The 24,070-nt window shown below is 41.4% G+C and overlaps 1 protein-coding gene across 2 annotated transcripts in view; it reads right to left on the bottom strand.

The window, feature by feature from the left end:
• Nucleotides 1-2,067: 2,067 nt before the first annotated feature.
• Nucleotides 2,068-24,070, bottom strand: part of ITPKB (inositol-trisphosphate 3-kinase B) — a 90,061-nt gene continuing 68,058 nt past the window's right edge. The window contains exons 4-7 of one of the 2 annotated variants that reach the window (XM_078383001.1): nt 20,289-20,493; nt 18,655-18,756; nt 6,429-6,500; nt 2,068-5,392 (exon numbers count right to left, since the gene is read on the bottom strand). In XM_078383001.1, the coding sequence (XP_078239127.1) occupies nt 5,177-5,392; nt 6,429-6,500; nt 18,655-18,756; nt 20,289-20,493 (595 nt within the window). In that variant the 3' untranslated portion in view covers nt 2,068-5,176. Of the gene's footprint in view, nt 5,393-6,428; nt 6,501-12,664; nt 14,984-18,259; nt 18,757-20,288; nt 20,494-24,070 lie in introns of those variants that run through there. The other variant, XR_013540367.1, reaches the window with a different exon arrangement.

The following is a 24,070-nucleotide window of genomic DNA, read 5'->3' on the forward strand; positions in this document are numbered from 1 at the left end:
CCTTAACATTGTACCATTACTACATTCTGCTGTGTACAGAACTCAAGTTATTTACCACTGTTGTCTTAGCAAATGCATTGAAGAACCATCACATTTTTGAACAATATTAATCTTTAGAGAAGGAACGTGGTGGTCTTACAGGTTAGACTGCAGAAGCCTCTGTGCTGGAAGGTCAGAAGACCTGCAGACGTAAGATCGAATCCACACGACAGAGTGAGCTTCTGTCGCTTGTCTCAACTCCTGCCAACCTAGCAGTTTGAAAGCATGTAAAAGCAAGTAGATAAATAGGTACCACCACGGTGGGAAGGTAACGGCATTCTGTGTCTAGTCACTCTGGCCACGTGACCATGGAAACTGTCTACGGACAAATGCTGGCTCTACAGCTTGGAGATGGGGATGAGCACCACGCCCTAGAGTCCGACACGACTGGACTAAATGTCAAGGGGAACCTTTACCTTTACCTAATCTTTAGAGGAAAAACATTTGTTATTGCATCCAAGAGCTTCTTATGTTATTTAGGCAACAATCATACATACTGTATGTCTCCCTGGCAGTAAGTGCCTCTGACCATAATGAAGTTATCTTCCAAGCAGAGATATAGAATTGCACCAATGGTACTTTAAGTTTATTGTAAAATGAAATGCAGGAAGGCAATGAAAAAATGTGCCAAATTAAATTTTGTCCAACATTTTATTCATTTTTTATGCCAGTGTGATGCAAGTTGGCGTAAATCTTGGTAATGAACTGTTGTAAGTTAAGAGGCTATAGTACATGCCTATGTTAACTTCTTAACTTGCCAGCAATTTGCCACCAAGGTTTGAAGCACATGAGCTAAACCAAAAGGAATTAATAACTGATGAGATTTTGGCCAGTAAAATATTGATGTTATTTCAGCTGCAAAAAATAAAAAAAATCTCTGTTTCCTGTGCTTTATAGTTGCATTCTAAAAAGAATATTTCTTCTCCCCTTGTAGCATGTTGCCTGTGATTCAAAGACAGGGCCAGTCTGCACATTTCTGCACTTGGTGACAGAGAACAGAAAGGGAGAAGAAATAGTGAATGAAGATCAGTTGCCTTTTTACAATCTCCCTGCATACTGCATCTGAAAATGCTAACCAAAATAATTTAAAGTATTCCCCAAAATAGTAGGCTTTGTAATAGCGTAGAATCAGCTAATTCAAAAGTGAAAGCCAGAAAAACCAGCAAATTGTGTGAAGATGTTAAATTTCAATAATCAGAAATACAGTGTCTCAGTATCTATGTTAACCAGTAGAGATGTGCACAAACTACTAAAATGGCAGTTCATCTTCGTTTGTCAAGGTTGACGAACCATGAATTTCTAGATGCTTTACCAACAAACCATGAGTAGATTTGTTAGCAATTTTAAAGACAACCTGTGGGTGTCAAAACAGAGTGCCCCCTGCCCCACAGCCCCCTTCCCACAGCCCCATCGCCTCCCAACCTTGTTCTCATCTGCCACCGCTGCCCACTCTGCCACTGTCTATGCCACTGTCCCCATGCTGCCGCCACCGTTCAAGTTATCTGTGGGCCATAGGCAGGCAGGGCAGGCTCGGCTGCCAGAAGGGAAGCCAGATGTTGTTTGCAGAGGTGGACGAGGACAAGGTAGGAAGGCAATGAGGGGAGTGGGGGGAGGCTGGAGGGGGGCAAGGAACCAGCAGGTTCATAAATTGCCCCTAAATTTATTGCTTTGGGAAAGTTTGGATTGTATGGTTTGGACAAACCCAAACCAATCTGAAGCAACACATTGGCAATTTTTCATGAATTTCATGGTTTCTTTCGGGCTTCGTGCCCATCTCTAGTAATCACCTGTTGCTTTTTACAAATATCTACAATTCCTGTCATCCCAGGGAGCAAAGAACTGATGGTTTTGATTTTCTTCTTCTCTGTAATTGTAGCCCTAATTTTAAAATACAGATTCTGTTTCCCAAGTTTTGAAGTTCAGTTCTTCTCATATACAGCAGCTACATTTTTATCATTTTTTTCATTATCCTAGGTGAAGCTCCAAGCCAAAGTAATGAGCACACAGACCGAGGAGACATCACAAAAGTAACCATGTCATATGCCTTTATTTTGAGTTATTTGACTTACAGGCACTGTGGACTGGTGGTGTTTTATAACTCCAAAAGTTCTTTGTGTCATCACTAATCAAGGAGAAATAGTGCAGAGGTATGGGGAGAACTATCTCACAGCAATAGTTCCAGGTTCCAGAAAGATCTCAAAAGACATCTGGATAAGTAAATTCCCTTCTTTTTAAAGCCACAAAGCAGGGAATTTTGTTTTACAAACAAACAGTTTTAAAAAAATAAAAAAGTATATAAGAGAAGCCATTTAAAAGCTAAATACAATTCTAAAATGGTATAAACTTGCACTGCTTCATGGACTTTCCCCCCCTCCACAAATGTGGAAAGAGCTGTTTTAAAAACTAAACATTACTTTAAAAATTCCATGCATTAAGACTTAGTGTTCTAGGCAACTGAAAAAAGGAATGGCAATAAATAGAACTTTTAAAAAAACCAAACATAACTCACTGTTTCATGACACTAATGGAACAGAAACTAGTCTATAAGGCACTTCCTCAAAGGCTATTATTAAACAGCATAGGAAGCCTGAAAGGAAAAGCAGTTGAACAGAGCGACTATTTACAATTGCACTGAAGAATGACACGACATGGGCCTTGTGAGATATGAATGGAGGAAGTCCCAAGGAGTTTGAGTCCTTGTGAAAGTCTTGCATAGGGACTGCAGGTTGGGCAATGGGGCAGAGGCATTTCCCCACCCTTCTAAACACATACATTTGAGGCAAGAGCAGAATCTCCCTCCATCCTGTTTTAATGACAAGCAGGGCTATACCTGTGTACTAGGAACAGTAATAGGAATGAGCTTGAAAAACATCTGGGATGCATTCTAACTAGAAAAGTGTAAGGGTTTGCTGAAGCCAGACAGAAGAGAATTTAAGAAGATTTGTAATCTACAGTCAACTGATTCCTCTTCTCCAAGGTTGCTGCAGCTGCTCTCAAGTTCCTCAAGAAAATGAAAAGCCCCAGGAGACTCCCCCCCCCCCCGCCGTACAGTTCTGTCTCCTGCTGACCTTTCAGCAAGGGAAGTGATCTGCTTATCTCAAGGGTTCCAGAAAGTTATAAAATAGACTGTGCTCTTACATGGAACAGTCAGATGTTTTTGCCAGGCTGTAACTGGACAATTCTGAGCTACTACCCACTTGGAAAACCAGACCGCCTTTTAAACAGACTATTGTAGGTCACAAATGCCAGAGACTAACAGAAAAGCCTCATCAGTCCCAGGCCGCCAAATGAGACCATAACTCTTTTCTCTTCTGCAAATCTTGCAGATATATGAGAGTTGGGTAGTTCACTATTCTAGAAATGCTAACTAACTTGTTTATTCTAGGGCTAGATAATACCAGTCTTTGAGACGTCAAAACTGGAGCATTTTGCTAGAGCACACCTGAGAATTTCTTTGCCATATGAAAGATGTCTGCAGTGCTAACAGAGATACCTGGCAAATGTAAGTGGTCATCTTATTGTTATGTAAGTCTTCCATCATGGCAGGGTTGACTATGAGCTGGAAGAAGTCACTTTTATGGGCTACAAATTCTGGAACACCTGAGCTGGCATGGATAATGGCCATGCTGGCTGGGGCATTCTGGAAACTATAGCCTCCGAAAGCAATTTTTCCAGGTCTAGGTCAACAACACGTGGCCTATCGGCTACATGCCACATTGAGGGCACATGGCACACTTTAGCTCCTACAGAACTGACCCATCCAAACCACCAGAATCATGGCAGCGTCCTTTCTTCCTTTCTCTTTCTGCTTCACCTAGAAGACAGACTGTCCTGTGATTAAGCACACTGCAATGCTGTGGAAAGATGCTCCATCACCCTGCTGCAACATAGAGAGCCACTGAAGTTGCTATCAAATTCTGCAGTTGTAAACATCTTACAAATGGCCAATTCAGCCACTGCCACTAAGATGTAACAGTGGTATGGTCGCTGAAGATATTACAGGGATACAGTGGTACAGGCAATTCTAAGCCAACTGAAGTCCAAAGGGATCAAAGCACCTTTCCCCAACAATCCAAGGCAATCTTTGTAGCAAAATGTATGCACCATTAAGTGTAACCCCACAGAGGCAGGTTTTTTGTGATCTCTATAACCATTAAGTTATTGCACAGCAGTTATAAGCTGCGTGGCAAGAAAAAGATGGATTATACTGAAAAATAGACCTATAAACCTCCATACCCAGATCCCTATATTTAACAAAGTTAGTAAATATACAATGCTTCCATTTAGGACTATTATCTATTTTTCTTTCTGGTTTTCTTAATAAATTTTGGACTCCAAATCCTCATTTGTGCGGAAGGTTCCCAGGAAGAAAGAAGCTATATATTAGCACAAAATGCTCTTATCCATACCCACTTCTTGCATGAGTGGCCCACATCATATGCTCAGAGTGAACAGGAGAGGGCAGCAGATATCTACAGATGAATCTCTCCTTCACAGAATTGTTAGACAGGTCTCTTTTAAGCAAGACTTTGTTCCTTCTGCTGAGGCACATGGGAACGATATAAAAATCTTTTACAGTAAAAGATTCATCATGTCGTACAGAATGCTACAAATTACTTATGCCAGTATAAATCCAATGGTTTAAACTGCAGGAAATTACTATTAATCAATAAATTGCTACTTATATCTGTCACCATGCTCCAGTTATGTGAGTTAGTGCATGATGAAGGATATAAGTGATAACTCATTAACATCCAGCTATTTGCTGCTGAAATTTACACCACTTTACTTACAATGATGTAACTAATTAATAAGATCCTGACCATCAATGGGTAAGGGGCATAAGAGCCAGAGGGAGAACTGACATCAGTTATGGTTTTGGCTAGCTAGAAACCAAAGTCTCTAACTATTAACACCAGAAAGACCTGCATTGCTATTTGTTTCACACTGCCCACGTTAAGCTTCATATTTTGCATTTGTTCTGGTACGCAGATGTATGTTTATACTTTAAATACAAGGAGCTTTTAAATTTTATAGCCAGGAGGAAGAGGATGGGGGAAAGTGTCTTGTAGTGCAGTTCGGAAAAGTCAGTTTGAAGGACTAAGTTCTGGGTGGTTGCAGAGTTGGACATTCAGCTTTAATGCAAGTCTTCGCTCTGGGACAATTCTGTGAGTATCTCAATGAGATTATCCAGCCCCCAGAGGTAGCCATCTTCTCTGTTCCCTTCCACCCAGGGCATGTTGTGTTGGAGGAATTGTCCCTCTGGAAGCGGCATAGTTTTCCCAAAATCAATCATCCAGACTTTGGCTTGTTCCCTGTTGTCGTGGATGAAGAGAAGAGAACTCCCGATTACCTGCAGAAGAAAAAGACCCAAGATTTAAATCTACAGATAGGTAGGCAATGTGATGCACATACATACAGGACTCCCAAGCAAGAGCAAAAATGGTAACTCTTAACCATTTGTGTAATTTGTACTTGTAATTAAAGCTGACAATTCACACTAAAATATATCATATTCTACTCAATAACACATATTGATAGTTACCATCTTCGTTTTTGCACATCACTATAAATGATTTGCTATCTGAAGGCTCCATGGTGTTAAATAAGAGCAAGGGCTTAGCAAGCTGCAAGCATACTCAGTTGTAGTTGCTGTAAACATAAAATACTCAAAGTCGGGAGATCAGAAAGTTTGACATTTTTTGTGAAATGGGAAAAAGCACAATCCATCATCGTTTCTCTCCTACTCCCATGTCTCAGGACTATTTGGAAACTCAGTTCAAACAGTAGCTTGTGCAAATTAAAATAATGATCAGGTTCAGTACAAAGTGAAATGTCATCTTCCAAATCTTCAGAGATAAGAAACTTCCTAAGCATGAAAGCAAGCAGTGAAGAATGCATTCCCATCTTTTCCCTTAGCAGTCTGTGGTGACTTCCCTCTTTTTTTTTTGTTAAATAAAGTGGCATAGCAAAACAGCAATGCTTCTACCAAACACAATACACACACGCTAATGGGGGCAGGACATGTGTCTGTGGCTCCTGCCTAGGCCACGGACCGCTGCCAGGTCACGGATCACGGGTTGGGGCCTCTGGGCTATACAACAAATTAGACAAAAAAAAAAACCCTCAGAAACTCCAGCACTATGTCAGAAAGGAGTGAATCAGCAATAAAAGGAGGTGGGATGTATTGCTCCAAGTCAAAACACGTGGGGATGCTATAAATTGAACAGCATGAAAAACAATTCAAAGAATGAACTATTCTGACAGTACAGATGTGCCCTAAGTTTTTATGCTTATTCAGGCATCACTGAATCCTGTTTACGTGTTTAGATAATATGGACACATGCAAAGTCTTTTTTTAAATAACAGCGATAGAGTGCTGGGTTTACCTCATGGGTCTTGAAGAATGGTGATATTTCCAAGGTGTCACGTATATTCTTCAATCGGTTAAGGTAACTATTCTGAAATGGCAAGAAGAGAATGTTAAGACATTTGAAAACAACTCTTGAGCCCCCCTAAACCAACGATCACCTTGCCAAATCAAGAGGCATGATGTCAAACTTTCCTAGCATTGTTCACAAAGAAGCTGTGATTACATTATATGCAACAATGAAAAGCAAGAGAGAGAAAAAATACCACATCATTGTGCACAACAGCGTCTATGCATGTTCCTTCCACCATCCTCCAAGTCTTGAGAGGATAGTGAGCCAAGAGCACTGTAGAAAAAAAGAGACAAGCAGGAGTGCAGAGTTGACTGTACAAGCCACCCATCCATATCCAAGATGCCAGTGGTACAGGATGAACTCAAGAAGTCTGATGAAGTGCTATTTATCTGCCTTTTGATTTGTTCTGACTTTTCTGAAAGGTGGGACTGCAAGAAAATGGGTTTATATAAAAAATGAACAGTACTGCAGCTTTGTTTATAATCTTCCTCCCCTTAACTATTATCCATTGTAAATCATCTTGGCAGGATTGTAAGTGGTGAGACACTCGCACATGCAGACACCAAGTTTAGAGATTTTTACTTACGGGTTAGGTCTAAAATTAAGTTAATTTGTCTAATTGCATGTTTTGTAGAAATAACACACACAAATAACATGCTCCAGTATTTATATGCTTACTTTCAGAACAATGTCCTTCTGAAGCAATTTATATACACATAAGATATGTACATATTGTAATTACATTTCAAAACTAACAAACGGCAGCTGTTTAAAACAACATAAAATCCATCATAATAGTTTTGAATCAAAAGCAAGTTGAAATAAGTCTATGGGGCATTGAAAAAGCAGTTAACAATGAGCCCTGGCAGACTCTGACAGTAGGAGGGAGGCCCACCAATCTGGAGCCGCTATCAAAATGGTCCTGTCTTTAGTTCCTGTCAAACCTTTTTAGCAGGTCTACAAGCAAAGGCTCTAGGGCTGATCTTCTCAGTAGCTGCTCCCAGGCTTTGAAATATGGTGCCATAAGAAACAAGGTTGGCCCCTTCCCTCTTGTCCTTCTACCACCAGGCAAAAACCTTTATTTTCAGACAGACTTTTAAGTAATAAGTGTTCTCAGGAATGCTTTGTTTATTAAACTTAGAGATATTTAAATGTTTTAAAAATATTTCAAAATTGTTCTCAATTTTGGTTTTAATCTTGATATATATTTAATTTTTTAAAGACAGTATTTATACAGTATTTTAAAACTGTTAACTGCTATATATGAGGGGGGGGCTGATAAGTATTGAGCCTTACCCAGAAAAAATTGATCTAGGAAGCTATAAATTGCAGGGTGTACTGGCCAATTTGTCTATATTCAACAGTGCAAAAATCAACTACCTATGATTTTAACTTAGCTTTCATGTTCAGGTCAAAAGTGAACATGGCAACACCTCCAGAAAAGTTCAATGTGGATGAGCATAGGACCCTAATCGAGTTCCTGTTTCTCCAAGGGAAAGGTGCAAAGCAGATCCAGGATGAAATGTCACAAACTATGAGTGACAGTGGCCCTTCATATGCAACAGTTAAACATTTGGTTGTCAATTTTAAAACTGGTCATTTTGGTGTTGAAAGTGAGAAACCCAGTAGAAGGCCTGTTTCTGTCTCTGTGCCTGCAAATGTGAAAGCCGTCCGTGACATGATCATGGAGGACCGCCGAATATCAGCCAAAAGTATTCTTGTATATCTGAGAATATCATGTGAGAGAGTTGGTGCCATTATCCACAATGACATGGAAATGAGAAAGCTGGCAGCAAAGTAGATCCCCAAACTTTTGACAACCGAACAAAAGAGGAAACATGTGTGGCATTATTGGTGGCTTTTTTTGGAACATTTTGTAAGAAATGAGTCAGATTTCCTGGGCAAACTGGTAACTGGTGATGAGACATGGATCTACTGTTATGATCTTCAGACAAAGGAATAGTCTAAGGAATGGAGGCACAGTGGTTCCCCCAGGCCAAAGAAGTTCCGAGTGCAAAGGTCAGTGCAGAAGCAAATGGCAACAGTTTTTTGGGATAAGAAGGGAGTTCTGCTGGTGGATAACCTCCAGCAGGGTTCAACCATCAATGCAAAATATTACTGTGCTTTATTGATGAAGTTGAGGCAAAACATCAAGTAAAAATGTTGAGGAAAGCTCTCCAAAGGTGTCATCCTGTTGCATGACAACACCTCATCACACACTGCAGGTGAAACAATGGCAAAATTGACCTTCTTAGGCTTTCAAGTGATGCCCCATCCACCCTATTCTCCCAACCTGGCTCCTTCTGACTATTATCTGTTCCCCAAACTCAAAAAACAGCTAAAGGGACAACGATTTGGGAGTGTTCTGGAGGCAACTAATGCTGCAAATGAGTGGTTACACCAGCAGTCAGAAGAATGTTACTGTATTTGCAGGGACTTAAGAAGCTGCAGATGTCACAAGTGCATTGACTTCCTGGGGGAATATGTAGAACAGTGTGGCAGTTACAGCTTCCTAGCTCAATTTTTTTCTGGGAAGGGCTCAATATTTATCAGCACCCCCTCGTAGTTTTAGTTTCTCCTATAGGGAAAAAGGCGGCATATAGATAATAAATAGTAAAGTGACCCGGAAATAAAAAGGTTGCAAAGAGAGCTGTGCAGAAGTCCCTCAATTTCGTTTAGAGATACGGTAATTACGAATATTTGGAACAGATCCAAGTTTGGTCCAGAGTGATTTGTGCTCTGTATACAAGTCAATTTATTTATCTGGATCACCAGGGTTCCACTAATTTGCACTGAAAAACTAAAATGGTTACAATTTTTCTTTTTTCTTTTGGTTTTGCACTTAAATTGGGATATTTGTATGTGTTTCCCAGGGGAGATGAATACGAATATTGGCAGCACAGGTGCCTGGGCTGTTTGGACCTTCCCTCACAACCAGCCGATCCACTGTCACACAGCATATATAGCCATCACCATTAACATTGTGCCAATTGTGGCACAAGTAGTCCTGTCGGCGCTTCCCCACCTCCCTGCACGACCAACCACTCTGGCGAGGGTCAGGATGACGAGTCTTCCCACTCAGCTCCTGAGTGGCCATTTGTGCAGGGAGATGGAGAAGCATTAGCCAGGCTAAATCTGTGATTGGCATATCACAGATGATGATGGCTACGCCATCATCATGCAGCGAGTGGTACGTTGACCGACTGGTTTTGGGGTGGAGGGTCCAAATGGCCCAGGCACATGTGGTGCTATGTTCGTATTCGTCTCTATGTCTATTTTGCACTGGTGAACATAAATTAGGAGATATGAAAGGCCTAAAAGAGGGGAAATAATTTGCCACATTTCAGACAACTAACTTGAGGGCCTTCCATATTACTACTAGTAAGAAACATGTGCTGTCAAGTCAATTCTGACTTGTGGTGATCCTTTTCCATTTTCCAGGTAGAGAATACACAGAAATAATTTACCATTCTCTTCTTCTGGGGGCCTCCTGGGACTGTGCAGTTTGCCCACGGCCACACAGGCAGGCCCTTCTCCCAAGAGACACCGTAGGTAATCAAACTCCCAACCTCTGGCTCTGTAGCTAGATACCTACGAGTAACTACTGACTTATCCAGCCAGCTTCCTTCCATACTGGATGCCTTTACATTTTGCTTTAAAAACATCTGTAGCCATCTGGGCCTCGCCCCATTCACTTGTCACCCTGGATGTGAATCAATAAGTACATTCACTTTGCTTTACTCTGGAACCAAACTTGCCCATTCTGCTTCAACCTGGACCTGAAAATTGGACCAATTAATCAAATGGGCTTCTGCCAAAGACAGTGCACACCCTTCATAGCAAGTGCAACTGCTCCTGCATATGCATATACAACCTGAATGCCTGGTCCCAGTAAGAATCTAGTGGCTGCATTCTGTATTGTTTGATGACACAGAACGCTCTTTAAAAGCAACACTCCACAAAGTGATGGGGGTGACGCATCTCAGCAACCAGATCACAGGTGGCTTGTACTTTTTCTATGTAGACTGGTTCCACAGCAGCAATCCTAAACTAGTAAAAGGCTAGCCACCATTTTGTCTGTGCCCCCATAAGTCCACTCATAAACTGTGTACTTGTGTCTTTGGGCAGGAGTTGCAAAACACAGAAAGCAGTGATCAACTGTATTGATTTTCACACTAGACAGCTGCTCAGTATTTCTACAGCCTCCTTGTGGCCACCAGATGAAGCAGACAGATAGAGCTCCAATTCATCCATGTATTCATGACATTGTAGTTCAGATTTCTAGATGACATAAGTCACTTGTTTCATGTAGATGCTGTTAAAGTACACACCTTGGGCATTATAGACACTTTTTGGGGGGGACTGCAACTCAGAGAACTTCCAGCCAACATAGCCAGTGGAGTTGAAGTCCTGAAAAGTACATTTTCTAAGTTCTGGCTCTCAAAACCATGAGACTGAACAGAAGTATCTCGGTATGTCGTTGAGGTCCATCCTTCCAGAAGGAACTGGAGCCATATTAAAAGTGGGCCTTTTAAAGCCCTGTCGTGGCAAGATGCCTTGTGTTGATTGTACTGAAGGTTAACGAAAGGTGCAGGAGAATCAACAGGTTGCAGTGCCCTCAACCAGCAGAAATCACCCTTCAGGGTAATCATGGTGCAAAATGTTGTTAGTTCTTTCAGCAGGCAAAGGAGATGTAAAGGAGAGAGGCCAGCCCTTAAGAAAAATGAAATGCTTTCCAACACCAACAGGTATCATCTTGGCTTCCAGGAAATGAAGATAGGTAACTTAACAAGCAGTTCCAGATATATAAAACCCTCCTGTTCATTTGGAAACATGCCATTTGCCTCAACCAAATAATAATAATAATAATAATAATAATAATAATAATAATAATAATAATAATAATAATAATAATAATAATAATAATAATAATAATAATAATAATAATAATAATAATAATAATAATAATATTCACAACCCCACCCACCAAGGGCACTTTTAAAGTTTTACAGATTGGAGGACAATTCACAGCTTAGTCAAAGGACTCTCATTTAATATATTTATAATAAAATGCACTTTATAGTGATTTTAAGAACATTTATACACTGATAGTGCCTAGTGACTTCAAACAGCATCTGTGATCTGAAACTTGAGAGAGTACAGATGAGCACGTGCAAGCCCACACCATCCTCTCCATGCCTGCTTTTCCCTGAATAGTGCACTTGGTTTTCCATTCCCTTCGGTTCTAAAGAGAAAGATTTATCAAGGATTAGAGCAGCCAACTTGTATCACAGGGTTAACTTGAGACCATTTAACTTATGACACGGATTACTGCATAAAGCAATCGCAGGCATGTTGATTTTTCATAAAGAAAGATGGTGCTCACCTGTTTCAAAGGATATGTGTCTACTGTCTGAGATGAGAAAAGTTTTATTTTTTAGATTGACACCTGTAGGCCAAAAATAGCCTAAATCGAATTGCTAGACCCAACTAGCATAGAACCATTGAATCAACAGGATTTACACAAGAGTTGTACCAAGCAGCAATTGATTTAATGATCTACCATAGCTGGGGCTAGCAACTGAATACAAGCCAAAACAACTTTTCCCACTTCTGGATACTACTTCCTACTGCTTCAATTGTACCTCCACCTGTCTGCAGGGACAACCAGGGAGAGTTTTGCATCTGGGATTCCTGGGTAACTACAGCCTGTGCCAACATAACGAAGCTAAATCACTGATCACTGTCCATTAATGATGCCAAATATCTGTACCAGAAATTAGAGTCCTGCTGCTTGCAGGATAGGTGAATTTGACAGGTAGCCAAAAGGACAGGAGAATGAGTGGATGCTCCAATCTTTTAAAATAGGTTACAGGTGCTATCTCTGGATGAAATCCCATTCCAAGCCAGCAGTAACTTAGACTCTTCCACAATGACATGCTCACTACTCACCCACATAAAATAAACTCCAGAGAATTTTGGCTATACTATGTCTCCAGATTTCTTCACTTTAATAGTATAACTGGAGTGAAGGATACTCATATTTAAAGTGCTGTCATTAATCAATTGGGAGTCGGAAATCTACTCCAAACAACCTTGATCTACCTTCTGTTCCTCATACACTAATGATCATGGGGCAACCTATCAAAACTTGGGAGGTTGTGACACCTGGATTGGATTGAGTCTTAGATTCTAGTACAGGTGGAAATGTATATGTCATTCAGTTTTACAAATTTATCTTCATTAGGATTCAAGCTGGTTCTATGTGCAATTCAAAGTGCTGTTTTTGACCTGTTGCACTGCACATAGCTGGCAGTGGGTAAATGAAGGTCTACTTTTTCTTTTATGAACACACATGATGATAGGTCATATCCTGACACCTTAATCTAGGTTCCTTCTCCTTCGGAGGTTGGAACATTTCCGCTGGTGCTATGGCATTTTCTGCTTATGGAATGTTCTCCATTAAGAATGTTCCACGGCCATCAAGATGATTATCTTTAGATGCAATGTAAGACCTTTTTTAATTTCCAGGGGCTCTGAATTTTTAATTTGGTCACACAATAAGAAATAAAAGTAGGCATTGTTACGGCTATTGTTCAGAATGAAATAAATGGGGAAAAAAGGATAAGCACTTATTGGCTGAATAGTCCCAGGACTTGTTTGGCTGCAACTGAACATCACTTTTCAGAGTTGCCACACCCAAAGTCAAAATAGCAATGCTGACGTCCAATCTCTAGTGGGAGAGGAACAACAACAAAAAATTTTCCAAGGGCTTTCAGGAGCACAAATTACACGTAGCTGTTTTTTTTTTTTAGAACAATGTCTGCTGTATATTGGAACCACAAAATGCAGCATCCACACCAGAATCAAAGAACATGAGAGACACTGCAGACTAAAACAACCAGAAAAATCGACAGTAGCTGAACATGTCCTAAAACAAGCTGGACATGAAATTCTATTTCAAAATACTGAAGTACTGGACAACACCCGCAATCATTATGTTAGACTGCACAGGGAAGCCATTAAATTCACAAACACCAGCAGAGCTTCAACAAAAAAGAAGAAAGTTTAAAACTCAACAAACCTGGCCAGCACTGAAAAAAATACAGCCTGCAAAAGGTCAACAAACTCTACCCAGCCACAAGGACTGGTGATCACTGCACACAAAAGACCAGCTAACAAAACCCATCAATCACAGTGACAGATAATCTCTCCCTCTTATCACAACAATACACCCACAACAAAAAACACGCTGATCACCACAATCACCCATCTCCTGAAAAGGACAAAAAGCTGATCCCACAGCTATAAATACTCAACTATCCAAACAAACTGCACCAGAGCACAGAGTTCTGACTCCTGTCCTCTGAAGATGCCAGCCAAAGAGACTGGCGAAACGTTAGGAAGAACAAACTTCAGAACACGGCCAATGAGCCCGAAAAATCCACAACAACCATAATCTGGTGTTCTTTGTTCATTCCTTTACACTGGCTTTTATGTAAGCCACCTTGGACATTTATTTAAAATGGAAAGGCAGGACATATACTTTTGAAATATTTGTTGCAGTTACACTTTGGTTTTCCTCCAAGAAACTGAGAGCCATATATGTACCCTCTTTCCCTGAAAATAAGACCTAACCTGAAAATAAGTCCTAGTATGATTTTTCAGGATGCTCATACTATAAGCCCTACCCCAAAAATAACCCCAGTTAAGTGAAACCCTGCCCTCCACCATTGTGCAGCATTGTGCAACAACCAGAAGAAGATGACATGACTGTAAAATAAAACATCCCCTGAAAATAAGTCCTAATGCATTTTTGGAACAAAAATTAATATAAGACCCTGTCTTATTTTCAGGGAAATACAGTATGATTTCTAGGTAGTGTTCCATCAAGTTGCTGACATGTCAAAACCTGCTCAACTTCAGCAGCAGAATTAAATCATGTTTTGTACAGAAGACAGTTCAAGTGATGTTTGAACAATGCAGTTATTTCCATTGGACCTGGGAGTCCCTAATTGCAGGCTGCTACCACATGCACTGACCTACATGGACTGGGTGTCAGATCACCTATTTCTCCTACTCTCACATTCAGCATGGAGGAAAGAACAACAGTGGGAGGGAAGAACAATAGTTTACACATGCAGGATCTGGCTGTCATTCAGTGAAGCAGGAAGAAGTTACTCCAGTGTTCAATTTCCTTCCTGAAGTTCTTTGCAAATGGGAATCTGCCCTCCTCTAACAAGGATTCATAAAACCTTTTTATTTCCCAAGCCTTCAGGCAATCTGATTACAGAAAGAGCAAACAAATTTGGTAGCTCAGGAACCAATTTCGTTCTCCCTAGGACTTGTCAGAGGCTGCATTCTTCCCCAAAAGGAGTGGCCTGCAGGCCATTTCCATTTTCATGAAAACCTTATTGTGGAGGGTGGCAGGACAGAATAATCATGTTTGCTGGAGTCTTCTGATGGCCTAATTACCGTATTTTTCGCTCCATAAGACGCACCTTTTCGCTCCATAAGACGCACCTTATTCTTCGCTCCATAAGACGCACCTTCTCCTTCATGGATTGCTGCCTTGTCGTGGCGAAGGGGCTTGAGTAACTCAGAGAAGCTATGGGCTATGCCGTGCAGGGACACCCAAGACGGACAGGACATAGTGGAGAGTTCCGACTAAACGCAATCCACCTGGAGTAGGAAATGGCAAGCCACTCCAGTATCTTTGCCAAGAACGCCCCATGATCAGAAACAAAAGGCTAAAAGATATGACGCTGGAAGATGGGCCCCTCAGGTCGGAAGGCGCCCAACATGCTACTGAGGAAGAGTGGAGGACAAGTACAAGTAGCTCCAGAGCTAATGAAGTGGTTGGGCCAAAGCCGAAAGGACGCTCAGCTGTGGACGTGCCTGGAAGTGAAAGGAAAATCCAATGCTGCAAAGAAGAATACTGCATAGGAACCTGGAATGTAAGATCTATGAACGTTGGGAAGCTGGAGGTGGCCAAACAGGAGATGGCAAGAATAAACATCGACATCCTGGGCATCAGTGAACTAAAATGGACAGGAATGGGCGAATTCAGCTCAGATGATTATCATATCTACTATTGTGGGCAAGAATCCCGTAGAAGGAATGGAGTAGCCCTCATAGTCAACAAAAGAGTGGGAAAAGCTGTAATGGGATACAATCTCAAAAATGATAGAATGATGTCAATACGAATCCAAGGCAGACCATTCAACATCACAATAATCCAAGTTTATACACCAACCAGCATTGCTGAGGAGACTGAAATTGAACAATTCTATGAAGATTTACAACACCTTCTAGAACTGACACCAAAGAAAGATGTTCTTCTCATTCTAGGGGACTGGAATGCTAAAGTAGGGAGCCAAGAGATAAAAGGAACAACAGGGAAGTTTGGCCTTGGAGTTCAGAACGAAGCAGGACAAAGGCTAATAGAGTTTTGTCAAGAGAATAAGCTGGTCATCACAAACACTCTTTTCCAACAACACAAGAGGCGACTCTATACATGGAAATCACCAGATGGGCAATATCGAAATCAGATTGATTATATTCTCTGCAGCCAAAGATGGAGAAGCTCTATACAGTCAGCAAAAACAAGACCTGGAGCTGACTGCGGTTCTGATCATCAGCTTCTCATAGCAAAATTCAAGCTTAGACTGAAGAGATTAGGAAAAACCACTGGGCCACTCAGGTATAATCTAAACCAAATCCCTTATGAATACACAGTGGAAGTAAAGAACAGATTTAAGGAACTAGATTTGGTGGACAGAGTGCCTGAAGAACTTTGGATAGAGGCTCGTAACATTGTCCAGGAGGCAGCAACGAAAACCATCCCAAAGAAAAGGAAATGCAAGAAAGCAAAGTGGCTGTCCAACGAGGCCTTAGAAATAGCAGAGAGGAGAAGGGAAGCAAAATGCAAGGGAGATAGGGAAAGTTACAGAAACCTGAATGCAGACTTCCAAAGAATAGCAAGGAGAGACAAGAGGGCCTTCTTAAATGAACAATGCAAAGAAATAGAGGAAGATAACAGAAAAGGAAAGACCAGAGATCTGTTCAGGAAAATTGGACATATTAGAGGAACATTTTGCGCAAAGATGAACATGATAAAAGACAAAAATGGGAAGGACCTAACAGAAGCAGAAGACGTCAAGACGAGGTGGCAAGAATACACAGAGGAATTATATCAGAAAGATTTGGATATCCCGGACAACCCAGACAATGTAGTTGCTGACCTTGAGCCAGACATCCTGGAGAGCGAAGTCAAGTGGGCCTTAGAAAGCCTGGCTAACAACAAGGCCAGTGGAGGTGATGGCATTCCAGTTGAACTATTTAAAATCTTGAAAGATGATGCTGTTAAGGTGCTACATTCAATATGCCAGCAAGTTTGGAAAACTCAACAGTGGCCAGAGGATTGGAAAAGATCAGTCTACATCCCAATCCCAAAGAAAGGCAGTGCCAAAGAATGCTCCAACTACCGTACAATTGCACTCATTTCGCACGCTAGCAAGGTTATGCTCAAAATCCTACAAGGTAGGCTTCAGCAGTATGTGGACCGAGAACTCCCAGAAGTACAAGCTGGATTCCGAAGAGGCAGAGGAACTCGAGACCAAATTGCTAACTTGCGCTGGATCATGGAGAAAGCCAGAGAGTTCCAGAAAAATATCTACTTCTGCTTCATTGACTATGCGAAAGCCTTTGACTGTGTGGACCACAGCAAACTATGGCAAGTTCTAAAAGAAATGGGAGTGCCTGACCACTTTATCTGTCTCCTGAGAAACCTATATGTGGGACAGGAAGCAACAGTTAGAACTGGTCATGGAACAACTGAGTGGTTCAAAATTGGGAAAGGAGTACGGCAAGGCTGTATATTGTCCCCCAGCTTATTTAACTTATATGCAGAATACATCATGCGGAAGGCTGGACTGGAAGAAACCCAAGCCGGAATTAAGATTGCCGGAAGAAATATCAACAACCTCCGATATGCAGATGATACCACTCTGCTGGCAGAAAGTGAGGAGGAATTAAAGAACCTTGTAATGAGAGTGAAAGAGGAGAGTGCAAAAAACGGTCTGAAACTCAACATCAAAAAAACTAAGATCATGGCCACTGGTCCCATCACCTCCTGGGAAATAGAAGGGGAAGATATGGAGGCAGTGTCAAATTTTATCTTCCTGGGCTCCATGATCACTGCAGATGGAGACAGCAGCCCTGAAATTAAAAGGCGCCTTCTTCTTGGGAGGAAAGCGATGACAAATCTTGACAGCATCTTGAAAAGCAGAGACATCACCTTGCCAACAAAAGTCCGAATAGTCAAAGCTATGGTTTTTCCTGTTGTGATGTATGGAAGTGAGAGCTGGACCATAAAGAAAGCAGACCGCCGAAGAATTGATGCCTTTGAATTGTGGTGCTGGAGGAGGCTCTTGAGAATCCCCTGGACTGCAAGGAGAACAAACCTATCAGTTCTAAAGGAAATCAGCCCTGAATGCTCACTTGAAGGACAGATCCTGAAGCTGAGGCTCCAGTACTCTGGCCATCTCATGAGAAGAAAAGAGTCCTTGGAAAAAACCTTGATGTTAGGAAGGTGTGATGGCAAGAGGAGAAGGGGACGACCGAGGATGAGATGGCTGGACAGTGTCTGCGAAGCAACCAACATGAACCTGACACAACTCCGGGAGGCAGTAGAAGACAGGAGGGCCTGGCGTGCTCTGGTCCATGGGGTCACGAAGAGTCGGACACGACTAAACGACTAAACACACAAGACGCACCTTTCCATAAGACGCACCAATTTTTTTAGGAGAAGAAAACAGGAAAATATCTGTTTTCTTCGCTCCATAAGATGCACAGACTTTCCACCCCCCTGTTCTGTGGGGGAAAAGTGCATCTTATGGTGCGAAAAATACGGTAATTTAAATGAAAAAACATGGGCAGAGTGTGTTGGGTGAAGCTCTTGAGGACTGCAAAGACTACAGAACCAGGCACCTTGTGGACCATTTGATGACCATCATTCCACTACAGACATATTGCCAGAATTTGGCCCAATTTAGTTAAAACACTGCGCCTTGTGAATGTATGACATATGTTGCCCAATTGTGAGGAAGGTCAGTATGCAGTTATCATGCTAAGCAAGACATTCAGGAGCAAACAGGCTGAAGTGACTCACCAGAATGTTACGGTTTCCTTTAGTGAATTCTCTGAAAGCTTCCATAACTTGTTCCTTTGTCCTCGTCTTCTTGAAGTCCCTGTTCACGGTGCCATCTTCTTTCTATAAAAAGAACAAGGACAAAACCAAGGTTGTTACTCAGAATCACCACTGTGAGTCAACAGAGATTTGTTTTCTATTAAACAGGATGTGGAATAACCTACACTATATGTGGGCAACTGTACAAGATTGCTGAAGTTTAATTAACAGCTACAGGATTTAAAAACAAAACAAAATTGGATCACTTGCTGAGTGTCTAGAGAAGACTGGAAAATATGTTCCTCTTCTTCCAGTTCTTGGTCGTCCATCTGCTAACAAACTGACATCTTCTAGTACGGAACATTCTTTTCCCTCAGTGTCTCTTACCCACAAACTGGCTCTGAGACTGGCAGACACTCTGGTGCAGATTTCTGAGATATTACTGTGGTTACAGAGGGTTAGGAGAGAAGATTGTGGAAGCGTCAGTTATATCACTGCAAGTCCACTCTGGCCACATTGGAGGTGGCCTTTAAATACTTCAGGACTTCCTGTTTGTTAGGTCTTGCTGTGCCAAGCGCTCCTGTTTGAAATCTCCAGCCACGAAGTCAGCTGAAAGTCTAAAGAGGATGCGGCACTTTCACTTTCACACCTTCTGATTCCCCAAGATGTCCAACCTGTGTCCAGATACATGGCAAGTCATGCACTACCAAGCTTCCACAACTGGATCCATCTTGGAAAGTGCAAGGTATGATAAATGCTCCGCACCCTGCAGGGCCAGAGTTTACAGACTACCTGCCTCTTCTCATAGAAGGGGTTGCTTGCATCCACCAGAGGTTCTTTAATGCACTTATACACACGTATTACAGATTTTTCTGTTGATAAGCTGGCTCACTTCCACAAGCAGAATATCATGACTGGATCTTTTAAAACTGTCACCATATATAACCATGCTGGCAAAGCTCTCTATGTGCTAACTCTAACCCAAAGGAAACCTGATTGCTTAATTTGTATTGGGACTACATTTGCACTTACATTTTGGTTTCAGGTTAGGCACTTGGCAGTTAATATCACAGAGATTATAGACACCAGGTAATCTAGCAGGTATGTACAAAACTAGCTTGATTTTCTTGTGCTTATAGAAGCAGGGGGTGGGGAAAAGACAGGAGGTGTCTCACAATCCTTTACAATGCAATTCCCCAGACCTGCCATTTCAGAAAGGCATCAAGCATATAAAAGTGTTGGTCAGCCACATAAGTATGGCTAAAATGTGGATGGAATATAGGTGATCTTAACACATCCAATACCAAAATCTGAAAAGGGCTGTCAGGTATCTGAAAAGCCTGAAAACACTGACAATGTTCTTGGTAAAGCAAGGCTCCAGGCTGAAGAAGGTTTGTGAACATGTTTGGCTAGACTTAGACTGCAGGGCTAACGAAGAATTCATTTGACCTCAGCTACCCTAGAACTTCTTCACACTGCAGCACAGAAAGACAAATGAAACATCAAGTGAACTCAGACATGTTCATACAAGTTTTGGAATTTTAGTACTGAACACTTTTCTAAAAGATGATTTTTATTTCCCTTTGTTCTACAGCAACCAAAGACAAAAACATTACCTTTATTCCTTCAATCCTGAATCCAAGAGTTGCTGTAGAACTTATGGTTTCCCTCCACTGCATATATCGGGGTTTAGTAACTGCACGCTGAGAATTCTCCTCCTCAGTTGGAGCTTCAGGATCTACTTCAATCATCTTCTGATACATGTCCTTCCGAAGGCTTGGCTTCTTTCTCGCCTTTATTAATTCATCCTCTAAGTAGGTTCTGCAAAGACAACATGCATTGCCACTATTAGCCTCAGCTACAGTCACTATATGGGCATATTTACATCATGATATCTCATAGAATCATTCCCACATATACTAGTAAAGCCATTGCAAGACTCTGAGTAAGTGATGACAATTAAATAGCAAAACCTCACACCATTCTTGCAGAGGAGGGAGGAATTAGCAGACACAGGGCAGTCTCAAAGTTTGCAGAGGTACACTGTTTTAAGAAAAAAAAATACAGAAAGGATATGTGCAAAATAGTCCAATGAGAACTAACTTGAGAAAAAAAAAAGATACAAATTTGGGGGAGGGATAGTGGAATAGAGTGGTTAGAATTCTGAATAGAAGCTCTTCATGATGCAACATTCTGTTGCAAGTCCCACTTGTTCCATTTAATAGAAAAGCTCTTCAACCCTGCCTGAATACTAGCTAAAACTCTTGTGTTTAATAGAAATTGTTGAATATCTGCCAAAAACCAATACATGTAATTAAAAGATACTGAATACATTTAAAATAGGTATTGTACAAATGTTGCACTCTGGAAGTACTCCTTTTTGTACAGTGGACTGAGGACACTTCTAATTGTCAAACTCACAGCTACTTGGCCATAATATGTTATTTAAAATCTGATAACTGTACCAGATATATGTTAGATATTAAACTGAGGTCTTAAGTAGACATGGGCACTTCACATTTATTTCCCTGGAGAAATGAATTCTGCCCACTCCCTGAACTGGCCAGGCCACTTACAAGGTTCTGTGCGGTGCTTGGCTCCATCATCATCATGCCATTGTGGAAGGAGCCAGGTTGGTTCTTCCCTGCCTCCCCATGCAGCCAATCTCTCATCAGCTGAGCAGGGAGACTCCCTGCCCCACTTCCGCACCGAAGTTGGAAATGCTTACTTAGTGCCCATGTCTAATCTTAGGAGTAGCCCTTCTCAATCAGACAGACTCCCTCCGCATGGTTCCTAAGGAATTGTCACCTTTAAGTCATATGGGTTGACCATGTTTCAGATTAGTAAATCACTGTGGATTACTTAGGGTGCTGAATTGCTAAGTGTATGAATTACATCCAAAAGTACTCTAATAAATTATTTAAACTCATACTTTGAAATATTTCCTACAGATACTTGTATGAAATGAGCTACTTCATCAATGTAGGCGGGATATAAATTAAATAAATAAATAAAAAATGTCCCTGGACAAATGTAAGAATGCTAGTGACCTACTATTCCACTTGTAGCTTTTTTGGGTCAAGGGCCATAAGCATTCCTAAGTGTCCCCCCCCCCCCCGCACATACACACATGCTCTCGTTCTCTCAAACCACTGTTTTTCTGAGCTGAGTTTCCCCATGCCTCCACTAGAGGTCTCTGCCTTCTAAGAAGAACTGGTGTAGCTGTTTGGTACTCCCAAATTCAGCAAAATTTATGCCAGGCATGAGTTGCCAATTATTTCACACCACTTCTTCCATGGCTTTATACTGTGACGGACAAGCCTTAATAAGAAGAACACCACTCCAAAAATATTTGCAGATTGCTACCAGATTTGACCATACTCTACTAACTCAGAAAGAAGCCAAGCCCGTATCTGAGAAGCCATGAGAGCTTCAAGCACTTGACAACAGATTTCACATTTTGGAAAAGGAAGGATGAACTTCTGGATATAAAGTTCAGAATAAACAAACCATTGTGTCAAGCAGTAAATCATTTATTTTAAATTATCAAATCCTCTTTTAAAGTCATCTAAGCTAGAGGCTATCACGGCATATTATGAAATCCACTGCCACGTATTTTGTCTGTCCTGCCTACTGCTACAGTGGTGCCCCGCATAGTGACGATAATCCATTCTAGATAAATCGTCGCTATCCGGATTTGTCGCTATACAGGGCAAAAAACCCCATAGGAACGCATTAAGCCCTGTTTAATGCGTTCCTGTGGGGGGGAACTCACCGTTATGTGAAGATTCACCATAGGGTGGCCATTTTTGGTGCCTCTAAAGCGAGGCAACACAGCGGGCGACCATTTTGGAACCGCCGATCAGCTGTGCGAAAATGGGGCCTTTGGGAGGACTGCAGGGGAGGGTTCCCCCGCGGTCCTTCGTAAGCTCCCGTCACTCAGCTGGGGGAAAATGGGGCTATGGGGAAAAATCGCTTTGCGATTTTTCCCCATAGGCAACATCGCAATGCGATCGGAAAAGGGACTGCAAAAAAGCCATCGCTATGCGGATTCGTCGTTAAACGGGCTGCCCGTTAAGCGAGGCACCACTGTACTCTGTTTCACTGGGTGGCTTTGGTGGTCTTTGGAATAAACTGGATTAGAAGCCACATTAACCAAAGCTGCAGTTGTTGAGTTAATCCTTTTCAGGTTTCCATTGCCGAGAAACCACACAGAAATACACACCTGGGCATCACTGCCTAGTCAAGAAACATACCACAGGTTGATTTCTGAGAAGAATGGTCATCGTCAATTGACTTGTCCCCTTGTTCTTGTTCTCACTCAGACATGCTGAGCCACTAATACTTATTAGTGGCATTAATGAATAGTTTATATTATGGTTTGAACTGGCTGCTTAAGAGGCTCAGACGTAATGGGAGCAATGTGTAATAGTCAACAGACTGAGGTGCTATGGTAATACACTTTCATATAAACTGTGAAGAAGAACAGATCTACAGGATGCCTCTAGGTCAAGCAAACTGCAAAGCAATAATCTTCCATTATCTTCCTGACAAGGATGTTCTTTTTTGAGGGAAAAGCCCTGGTTAACCCAGCTTAGAATGTTTTTCCATTTGTTCATGCATTTAATTTGAACTTTGCTTTCCTTCAGCGCAAGCAGACTCCAAGCCAAACAGAGCAAACAGCTTCTTCCTTCACAAAGAGTAAACTCATGATGACACACAACAGTGACTTTCTTTTATCCTGGAAGGGTGGGGTAGGGAAGAGAACACAACTCCGCATTTAGAGCCCCTTTACAGGTAACACTCATCTGAATTTGTGGTTGATTTAGATTTTCTCCATAGGTTGCACCAAAACCACAAATTGCAACATTATAATCTCCCACATTTAAATTGAATTAGAAACCACATCAACTAAATAGCCCCTCCCTGCATTGTAGCATAGTAATATTCAGGGGAAATTGAAGAATGAGAGGTAGAATTACACATTTCAGTTTGGGAAGGTATCAAATATCACAGCCACAATTTCAACTTGTCTGGAACTCCTACAGTTTCCTTAGACACCGTACTTCAAGTAATCTGACTAGAGATGGCTAGTTATTGCACTAACAATCAATAGCTATGCCCATTATTTTAACAAGATTGTTTCTTCTATCTTTTTGTGATAGTGGGGAGTTATTTTCCACAGAGTTATAACTTGGCATCTCACGCCCAAATTGCAGGAATTAAAATAACCATCTGAGTCAGAATTCGAATCTGACTCTGAGAAAATTTTTATTATTGACTATAATTTCTCAAATCCCTCAGCTAGCAGGGTTTGGTGGCTGGGAAACTGGGAATTATGGTTCAGTGACATAAACAAAAACAAGACTAACAACCGTAATTCAAACAAGCATGAAAG

Source organism: Pogona vitticeps, chromosome 1, assembly GCF_051106095.1.
Source record: "Pogona vitticeps strain Pit_001003342236 chromosome 1, PviZW2.1, whole genome shotgun sequence".
Taxonomy (NCBI): domain Eukaryota; kingdom Metazoa; phylum Chordata; class Lepidosauria; order Squamata; family Agamidae; genus Pogona; species Pogona vitticeps.